Raw genomic sequence first — 10,349 nt, 5'->3', positions numbered from 1 at the left:
ATGTTTTCAATATTCTTTTTTTTTTTTTTGGTTTTTTGAGACAGGGTTTCTCTGCGTAGCTTTGCGCCTTTCCTGGAGCTCACTTGGTAGCCCAGGCTGGCCTCGAACCCACAGAGATCCGCCTGGCTCTGCCTCCCGAGTGCTGGGATTAAAGGCGTGCGCCACCACCGCCCGGCTTCAATATTCTTTTTTTTAAGGTTTATTTGTTTTTTCGTGTCAGAGTGTTTTGCCTGCATGTATTTATGTGCCTGGTATCTGTGTAGGCCAGAAGAGGGCACCAGATCTGGAACTGGAGCTACAGATGGTTGTGAGCCACCACGTGGGTGCTGGAAGGGAACTGGACCCAGCTCCTCCAGATGAGCAGCCAGTGTCTCTAGCTTGTTTTCAACATATACTTTGTTTCAGTTTTTGGAGACAGGGTTTCTCTGTGTAGCCCTGGCTGTTCTTAGACGAGGCTGACCCCAAACTCAGAGATCTGCCTGCCCCGGTCTCCTGAATACTGGCATTAAAAACGTGCGCTACTATGCCTGGCCTTGAGTTTTCTCGAGTGGATTTGCTGGGCTACTCTACTATGTTTTGAGGGGTTGCCAACATGATTCCCAGGAGCAACGCACACATCGTAGCTCCTCTACACCCTCACTACCCTCTGTTAGCCCTCCCAGCAGGGACAGGTGTCCTTCATAAGTTTGAGGTAACAGGACACTGTGGCAGGGAGTGTCGAGTGCTGGTCACATGGTATTTGCAGTCTGGATGCACAGAGACAAATGCTGTTCATCTGTTCCTTCATGATGGTTTTGAGCTGCTCGTACTTGGCGATTCCCGAAGACCATCTCAGAAGACACCTCCTTCCTTGCGCGGTGCTCTTTGGGAGTGTCTTCGTTTTGTTGGCTGCTCCCCTTTTGGACACACCTCACTGGTCTGGAATTCACTGTTGCAGCCTTGCTGAGCTCCCTCTAGGGGCAAAATCCTCCTGCCTCTCGAGGGCTGGGGTTCAAGTGCGCCTCACTACAGGTCTTGAAAATGTCCTTCAGAGCACCATTTCTTAGGCTGGTAAAGCCAGCCTGCCTACTCTGCTTTGCTCTTTATTTCCTAAAAAAATGTCATGCCAAAGTAAGGAAAAATTAAGTTTGTGTGTGTTTGTGCAGGTGTGCGCACATCAGGGTCTCGTGTATATCAGGGTAGCTTTGCACTTGGTATGTAGTTCACACAAACTTCTGATTCTCCCGCCTTCAGAGTGCTGGGACTGCAGGTGTCTACCACCACCTGGTTTCATGCAACGCAGGGAATCAAACCCAGAGCTTTGTGCTTCCTAGGCAGGCTCCCTACTGAGTCCTTGCCCAGTCTGTTTTCTTCTAGAGTTCTATAGTTTCTTTTCTTTTTATTTTGATTTCATGAACCTTTGAGTGAATTTCCCCACCCCAACACTGGGACGACTAAGGCAGGAAGACCACAAGTTCAAGGCCAGCTTGTACTAGGTAGTGAGACTGTCTCCAAAACCAGCTTGTGCCTATGGCGTAAGACAGGCGCCTGGGCTTCAATGCCATTCTTAGAAAAGTGTGAATTTCCAGTTTTTCTCAGGACCATCTACTGAAGTCACCCCCCCCCCCTTTCCCCATCAGTGCTGAGGATTCAGCCTAAGACCCTGGGTGTAGTAGACAATCACCCTCTGAGTTTTGTCCTTAGCCCCCCGGGGCTTGAACGTGGTGTGTAGCCAGGGCTGGTTTTGAATATACTGCCTCTCCTGTCCCGTGCTGAAATGCCTGGATTAGAATACTTTTTCTGCTTGCTAGCACTTTGTATTTAAATTTCTGATACTCCCACCCAGGGGCTCAGCCCCTGTATCTCAAACTGGGCCTTGGAAGTTGGCAAGGACACTGATTAACTTGAGCTTATTAGGGATTGTTACCAGGCGAAGGAGTGTGGGGTGACATGTCTCAGGGTCGGGTGCAAGGGACGGCACCAATGGAGTCCTGTGATGACCTTTACAGCTTAGCTACTGTGACATTTCTCCATGTGGTATGTGTGGCCGAGCTCGTGACTCTGTGTGTGTGTGTGTGTGTGTGTGTGTGTGTGTGTGTGCAGGAGCGCACTGGTCCTGCAGCGGGACAATGTCAGAGCTACTTGGTGAGTGTGAGATTTTTAATGACTGTGCATGCGTAGAAACTAGGATCCTGGAATATGTCACTGTCACCCAGAGCAAGGCAGCACTTGAAGTTTTTACTGTGACATGTTAAGGGGGAAGAGGCTTTGAGCGAGATTGAATGTGACAGCAAGACAGATACTGAGTGACAGAAGGGAACGGAGTAGAGGCAGGCAGGCTGTGCCAGGAAAATGTGGGGGCCCAGGAGATGCGGCGGAATGTCAGGCAGGTGTGTGCTGTCTCCCCCTCCCCACACAGGCCCCGGCAGCTTCCCGAAAGCAGAGACGCTTTCTCCATGGCAAGGGGACTTGTGGCTGAGATGGTAGGTCCAGGCTTAGGCCCGCACCAGTGGGAGCCGTGTAAATGGGTGGATGGCGTCTGGACTGGGCTCTCCTCAGCCTGAGCTGCTCGAGTGGCCAATGGAAACAGAGTCAACCTAAACATTTTCCCTCCTCTGTCCCCCGGGGTGAGAAGAGAAAGATGCCACATCCTCCACTTGTACAAGCCTGGGCGGGCAGGCATAATGGGCATGTGCCCAGGGCAGGTAGAAGGCTGCCGAGGGATGCATCCCCGAGTTCTCTGAAACTGCACCCCAGAACTTGAGGGCTGTACCACAGGAGGTGACACGGGGGTTAACAGATGTGGGTTAACACCTGGCTTTATTGAGAGGAGGTTTAGGGGGCAGAAAGGGCAAGGAGCTGGGAAGGGTGGGGCGGACAGAGTGGCAAGGCAGGCCTGCAGATCTATGGGAACCACCCAGAAGTCAGCTCTGAGGTGACAAGATGGTAAGACTGCCTTTGTCCTGCAGAAAGCTGAGACAATGAGCTCTTCCCTGCAGCCAGGAGCTTCCAACTCCCTGCTCCAGCCCCAAGAGACATGAATATAAGGGAGAGGAAAATGGAATGGACATTAGAGGAGGAAACGAGAACTCTTTTTCTGAGTTCAAAAGTGAGAATTAAAACCATGATTAAGGCTACACAACAATCAGGCTGGAATAAATACCCCACGGACACACATAAGAAACAGACCATAAATGGAGGAATGAGATTTGAGGTGAAATGAAAAGACATGAAAGACACCAGCAAATGCTGCCCCCGCGTCACTGGGATGTGAGGAGGAGAGGCTGTGGGGGGCACAGCACAGAGGTCCCGGGCTGCAGGGGACAGCAGTGCCCAGGGCTTATTAACGGGAGGCGGGGCAGACTGCCCGACCCGGCCTTGGAAGTCTGTGGAAAGGAAGGGAGATCGTTTGTTCGGCAGTGCTGCAAAGACCTGCAAATACTGGGATGACCCCTCGAAGGCCTTTCCAGGAACGAGCGCAGGATTCTGGTTCACAGAGACGGGGCCAGATGTGTGGGAAAAGCCACACAGCTGGACCTGGAAGCAAGGCCCACTTCACCTGGGTAGAAACACTAGTGTTTGTAGCCAAGCAGGACAATTCCTCTTGGGCAGGAAGGGTGGGGAACTGTGAGTCAGGAGCAGGCCTGAGCCTGGTCTGCGGGAGCACAGCAGGTTAATGCGAAGGCAAAGCAGCCTGGCAGCTGAGAGGCCGGGCCGGGCAGCACCATGCAGCCATCACTTCCGAAGGAACTTCTTGTTGAGGAGGAAGATGAGAAGATTGACATTGACTTTGGCTTTGTTAAAGAGCTTCATGACAGCCACGCCCTCATACTGCAGCTGCAAGAGGTCCTAGGAGGGAAGGAACAGGGAGAGGGGTTTATGAGCTTCTGGGAGTGGCCCAGGCAGCCTATGAAACACTTGTGGAGAAGCCTTGGAGCTGCCAGGAGCACCGGCCACTGAAGCAGGGCGTGGAAAAGCCCACCCTGCAAAGGAGGAAAACAGGCCCAGTGGCTGGACCAAACGTCAGGCCGAGGGAGCCGGGACTTGAAAGCGGGTTTCTTGTTCACAAGGCAGACAACAGAGATGGGTACTGAAAATCCCTGCTCTGAATCAGGTTGTGCTGGCACACACCTATAACCCCAGCACCTGGGACAAGGAGGCAAGAGGACAGTGACAAGTCCCTGGCCGGCCTGGGGTCTAGAATAGGACCCTTTCTCCAAAGCAAACAAGAGAAAAAACAATAACTAGGTCAGGACAGACGGCTCAGCAGGGAAGAGCACTGGCTGCTCTTGCTGAGAATCTGGGTTTGATCCCAGCACCCACATCCAGGTGGCTCACACCCATCTGTAATTCTAGTTCCAGGGGATCCAACACCCTCTTCTGGGCTTCCTGGGCATCTGAATGAGTGTGCACTGACTGCTCTTCCAGAGGTCCTGAGTTCAATTCCCAGCACCCACATGGTGGCTCACAACCATCTGTAATGAGATCTGGCACCCTCTTCTGTATACATAATAAATAAATAAATCTTTAAGAAATAAATAAATTAAACAAAATAAATCTTAAAAAAAAAAAAAAAAAAAAGCCAAGCAGTAAATAGGCCTGGGCATGGTAGCATATGACTTTAATTCTAGAACTTGGGAGGCAGAGAAGGCAAAGCTCTGTGTGTTTGAGGCTAGCCTGAGCTACAGAGTGAAACCCTATCTTAAAAAAAATAAAGCTAAAGCTAAGCAATGGTGGTGCACGCCTTTAGTCCCAGCACTCAGGAGGCAGAGGCAGGTGGATCTCTGTGAGTTTGAGGCCAGCCTGGTCTACAGAGCGAGATCCAGGACAGCCAGCACTACACAGAGAAACCCTGACTCACCCCCCTCACCCCCCCCTACCCCCCCCCCCCCCCCCCCCCCCCCGCTAAATAAATAAAAATAAGATAAAACCACTGATTCACTGGATGTGGTGGCACAAACCTGTAAGCCAGGAGGCTGAGACAGGAAGGTTACCTAGAGTTTAAGACCAGCCTGACCTACAGAGGGGGAATTCTACCTCAACAAACAAACAACAAAATATGGACTGGAAAGATGGCTCAGCAATCGAGAGTACTTGCTGTTCAGCCGTGAGGAGCAAAGTTCAGATCCCAGCATCCACGTCCCACAAGTGCCTATAACTCCAGCTGCGAGGGATCCGATCTCTCTTCTGGACTCTGCACACACATAGGTGCAGGCACTCATCCACCCACAAATCCGTCAAATATACTTTTAAAAAATAAGGGGGGGGGGCTAAGGGTGTGGCTCAGCAGAGAAAGCGCATGCTGAGTGAGGACCTGAGTTTGGATCTTCAGCACCCGTGGAGATATGTGCTATATAACCCTGGCATGGGAAAGCCGAGACAGGTAGACCCCAGAGGCTCACTGGCTAGCCAACGTACTCAAAACGGTGACCTAGCAGGTTCCAGGTTCAGGACCCCGCCTCTTAAAAAAAAAAAGGAGAGGAAGACTCCAAATGTCATCATCTGGTTCCCACATGTGCATGTGAGTACACCTCCACACATGCACCCCCAAACACCCCAATAACAGCAACAGAAAACAGGGCCGGATATAAGACAGTTGGCAAAGTGCTTGTCAAGGACCTAAGCTGGGTTCCCAGAACCCATGTAAAAATAGCAATTTTTTAAAAACACGGGGTTGGGGCTGTAGCTCAGTTGGAGTAGTACTTGCCTAAAATGTGTGAAGCCCTGGTACCCCAGAAGTCAGGTGCTGTAGTGCACACTGCAATCCTAGCATTTGGGAGGAAGTCAGATAAAGACAGTCATAAATTCAAGGTCACCCTCAGCTAGCGAAGGCCATTCTAGGCTACACGAGACATTTCAAATAAAAATGAAATCACTGCTTCCCTGAACATTAGCTGGGACTGAGGTCAGCTTCTTAACCTTTTAGCCTCAGAGCCCATAAAACGGGTAAACACTGCAGAGTGGCTAGGGATTAAACAAGGCAGCCAGAGCAGAGCACTGTCCCCTAATTAACGCCTGGAGGGCACGCCAGTGGGAGGGGCGTTTTGTTTTTCAGGGTTGGGATTTGACCTAGGGCTTCATGCATGCTAAGCAAGTACTCCACCACTGAGATGTATCCCCAGCTCTCTCTTTAATTTAATTTTTATTTTTTTGGTTTTTTTCTGAGACAGGGTTTCTCTGTGTAGCTTTGGAGCCTGTCCTGGAACTCACTTTGTAGACCAGGCTGGCCTCAAACTCACAGAGATCCTCCTGGCTCTGCCATGCTAAGATTAAAGGCGTGCGCCACCCGCTGCCCGGCTTCTCTTTTTAATTTTAATCTTACACTTGTCTCTTTAGTTTGACAGATTCTCAAGACGTAGTACTGGCTGGCCTGGAACTCACCTGCCTCCGCTCCCCAGAACTGGGATTAAAAGAGTATACCGCCATCCCAGCTTTAGTTTTTGTTTTGAAACAATGTCTCACTAAATTCCCCAGGCTGCTCTCGAACTCTGTGGTTCAAGTTTGGCCTTGAAATGAAAAAAAAATTTTTTTTTTTGTTTTATATTTACTTACTTAATTATATTTGTGTGTGTGCATATATGTGGTTACGCACACCAGAGTACATGTCCAGAGGTCAGAGGACAACCTGCAGGAGTCAGCTCTCTACCTCCACCATGTGGGTGGACCTCAGGGATCAAAAGGCAAGTCACAGGCTTTTTAGGTAAGTGGCATCATGAGCCGAGCCATCGCCAGCCCTGGGCCTTGAACGTTTGACCCCTCTGCCGCAGCCTCCTAGGTGCTTGGATTGCAGACCTCCACCCCCGGGCCGAGCTCCAGCAGGGGCTGCAAGGGTCTCACCTGGTAGTGGAGCTGAAACTGCTCCATGTCCACACCCAGGAACTTGGCATTTACGGCAAACCTTCCTGCCTCATCTCCAGGGGTGATGTCAAAGATGACGTTTCTGAAGCTGTCGGGAACAGGAGTCAACACAGGGCTCCTCTTTTCAGAGCCCCCCACCCCCAGCCGCTCACTGGGTGGGTCCTGTGCACCACTGACAGCCCCGGCTTCTCCTTGCGCCCCTTGCTGGGGCCCGCTCCCTGTCTTCTCCTAGTTTGACTTCTGCCTAATTCATCTCTTCTTACTCGCCTGGCCCTCCCAAGCTGGTCCCACCTCCAGGAAGCTTTCCTGGCGTCCTTCCCAGTGCTTGAACACGTCTACTACCCTCCCCCTCTGCTTGAAGATGTCCCATCTCTCCACCTTTCTTCCAGCAAGCAACATCTCCTTCCTTCCACCCTGGAGTCCCGCTCAGAGCTTCATCCCAGCCTTGTCCCTCCCAGGAGACGGGAAGGGTCTCACATTCTGCCCCCCCCCAAGACACATACTGAGAGACAGGGAGATCTTCAATTTCTACCAAGACGCCCTTTTCCAGGAGCTGGGCGGCTGTATAATGAAGACAGGGCTGCTTCTTCCCCTTCCCAGAACTCCTGTTTAAAAGAAGGCCCCAGACAGTTTGTCTGATAACCTCTCAAGACCGGCTGCCAGCTCTTGGCGGCTGGCAGGAAGATGCCAGGCCCCGAGGAGCCTCTCTGCTGTGGAAGGTGAGGAGGGAGCCACCAATGCCAGAGTTAGCGGCAGGCAGTGCTGTATTGGGGGTGATTCCTAGCCAGGGTTGGGAGGTGGCGGGACCAAGGTGGACAGGTGGTGGTGGTGGAGCCAGGGGTTAAGGTGGGGGTTCACAACACCTACTTGGCTTTGGGGGCCAGGTGGTCGAGGCAGGCCTGGATGTACTGGTTGTAGTAGTCTCCCTGTTCCTCATAGAAGGTGGTTTTTGCATCCAGGCCCTGCAGGGTGGCCCGGAGCCTCAGGATCTCTGCCTTCCGCCGCTGCCGGTGCCTGCGCTGGTTGCAGATGTCCTGCAGATGGGGATGCGGGAGTGGGTCGGCAGCCTTTCCCAAGTCCTAGAACACCTCCCCAGCTCACCCTGAAGATGCTTGAGAAAATAGGAAGAGGGCCTGGGGCCGGAGGGGCTTAGGGTAGAGTGTCTGCCTAGCATGTGTTCCATTCCCAGTACCAGGACGGCTGTTCTACCTAGGAGACAATCCAAGGACACCACACCTAACACCCAGGGCACAAACTCAGCGCTTCTTTCTGGGCTACCATATCTTTTTGTTGCTGTTTTTTTGAGACAGGGTTTCTCTATGTAGCAACCCTGGCTGTCCTGGAACCCAGTGCTGGGATTAAAGGCATACGCTACTACATCTGGCTAAGGCCACCGCGCTTTAGTGGAAGAGAGCTTGGAGGAAATCTGCCCACTTAACCTTGGGACCATTCCTTGAAAAAGAACCCTGGGCCTTCCTCACATTGGTGGCAATTTGGGGTTGGCACCCAGCAGGGAAAAGCCTGCCTTTGCAATGCCAGCACAGTGGCTTTGCATCCGGCCACGTGTAGTCCTGGCCTGGGTTATCACCTTGGCCAGCTCATCCACCAGTCCCTGATAGCAGTCACCGGCCCTGACCAGCCCCAGGCCCTGGAGCCGACGCAGGTTCCGCAGGACGCGCCGCTGCTTCTCCGCCAGGGGCAGGAGGGAGTGTGACATCATCGAGTGGTGTCGTCGAAGGGACTCTGGTTTCTGGGTGTCACAGGCCTGGCGCCAGCACACCAGCCGATGATGGGCCTCTTCCTGGGGAGGGGGCAGAGATGCTGAGGGGGTCCCAGGCCCTACCAGCCCACTGCAAACCAGGACAAACCCCCGAGCCCGGGGGTCCTGTGCACACTCCTGTGTGCTGTCAGAAAAGGTGCCACCTTCCCAGCCTAGCTTCTGGGGTGGGGGGGGGGGGGGAGGTGGAGAACACACAGCGATGACACACGGAAGTGCCTTGTGGACCCCAGGTGGCCCCAGGACACGTACAGACACAGGCTCCTGACAGCCTCCCAAACCCATCACGGCATCCTATGGGCATGAGGTGTGTGTGTGCAGCCTGCCTAGCTGCTTTGGGACATGCCTCTGCATGCCATTGCCACCTTTACTTAGGGGACTCCTGGCTTTGCCCTTATTCCAGACCCAGCAAGGAACCCACCTGTCATCCTTTCTTGCCTCCAGACCCTCCGACACGCCCTGTTTCCAGAGCAGTTCCTTTATGTGGTTCTCAGAACAGCCTGCCCCTCGGCACTATCCGAACCCCAGCATGTGGAGGGGGCAGGAAGAGAGCGGGCTGTCTAGGCTTTCCCCTCAGCCTGTGGCCTCTGGGGTCAAGGTCAGAGGCTCGGCTTTATGAGCCCCAGGGCCTCTGTAGCAGACTGAGAGGAACAGGCAGTGCCCAGGGAGAGGGAGGGTTAAAGACTTAGCTGTTATGGGCTGTCCTGGCTACTCACCTGCTCTCTGGGAGCCGAGGACGACAGGATCTCCTCCAGGGAACCCCCAGGGTGGAACTGGATGAGGTCGGCCAGCATCTGTTTGGTGCTGAGGGAGGGCAGGGTGAGGTTCAGGAAGGGTCCAGACAGGGTGGCCAAAGGACGGAGGGAAGCGGACCCTGCCCCTGGGCTGTTAGGGAGGCCCACGCTGAAGTGTGAGAGGCTCCAGGGGAGGTGCTATCCCCAAGAATACCTTCCCTGAAGCTGGCCTCCGCAGATCCTTCAGCCCAAGTAGTCACCTCCTCCTGCTAGCCCCACGACCGATTCTCAAGGCACCTGACCCCTCCTCTGGGTAGCGTTCTGCTGTGTTACCCACTCTAAGACCTTTGCTGAGGGAACAGGCGCCTCACTGACGTGTGTGACTGAGTGGAGAAGCTGCCGCCGGTGCCGATGCCGGAGCCGCTAACTGGCCCAGGCGACCAGCCCAGCCCTGTGTGGTCTTCCTGACTGGCTTTTGCAGAAATGTGAAGAGTGAGTTCCTGGTCTAGGTTGGTAAGATGGCTGTCGGTAAAGGCCCTTGCTTATGCAAGCCTGCTGATCTGAGTTCTACCCCCAGAACTCATGTGACGATGGAAATCTTTCAAAAGAACTGATTCCACAAAGCTGTCCTAAACTCCATACATGTGCTGGCCTAGTCATGCACATACATACGCAACAATAAGTAAATCAGAGAAAAAAAAAATGCCAGCTTTTCTTCTGACCATCATGAGGGCAGGCATGACCACCTGGTTCCAGCTCCCACGGTCTGTGGACTTTGGGTCGTGGACTTTAGAGGAGGCTTCCATCGGAGCCCCCTCCTTCACCCAAGGTGAAACGCTAACCTAAAAAGCCTTGTGGTCAAGCCAGGCACGGTGGCTCATGTCTGTAATCTCAGCTAAGACAGGAGAGTTACCTGGAGTTTGAGGTCAGCCTGGACTACAGAGCAAATCGGGGCCACGGGAGGCTACAGTGGGAGATCCTGACTCAGAAGGTAAATAAAC

General features: G+C 53.2%; 1 protein-coding gene across 1 annotated transcript in view; it reads right to left on the bottom strand.

The window, feature by feature from the left end:
• Window positions 1-2,780: 2,780 nt before the first annotated feature.
• Iqgap3 (IQ motif containing GTPase activating protein 3) overlaps window positions 2,781-10,349 on the bottom strand; it is a 45,669-nt gene continuing 38,100 nt past the window's right edge. Inside the window, exons 33-38 of the mRNA XM_006976397.4 lie at window positions 9,331-9,418; window positions 8,426-8,638; window positions 7,705-7,871; window positions 7,341-7,442; window positions 6,817-6,925; window positions 2,781-3,828 (exon numbers count right to left, since the gene is read on the bottom strand). Of these exons, the coding sequence (XP_006976459.1) occupies window positions 3,715-3,828; window positions 6,817-6,925; window positions 7,341-7,442; window positions 7,705-7,871; window positions 8,426-8,638; window positions 9,331-9,418 (793 nt within the window). The 3' untranslated portion in view covers window positions 2,781-3,714. The remainder of the gene's footprint in view (window positions 3,829-6,816; window positions 6,926-7,340; window positions 7,443-7,704; window positions 7,872-8,425; window positions 8,639-9,330; window positions 9,419-10,349) is intronic.

This window comes from Peromyscus maniculatus, chromosome 6 (genome assembly GCF_049852395.1).
Source record: "Peromyscus maniculatus bairdii isolate BWxNUB_F1_BW_parent chromosome 6, HU_Pman_BW_mat_3.1, whole genome shotgun sequence".
Classification (NCBI taxonomy): Eukaryota; Metazoa; Chordata; class Mammalia; order Rodentia; family Cricetidae; genus Peromyscus; species Peromyscus maniculatus.
This window is presented reverse-complemented; position numbering and strand designations above follow the sequence as displayed.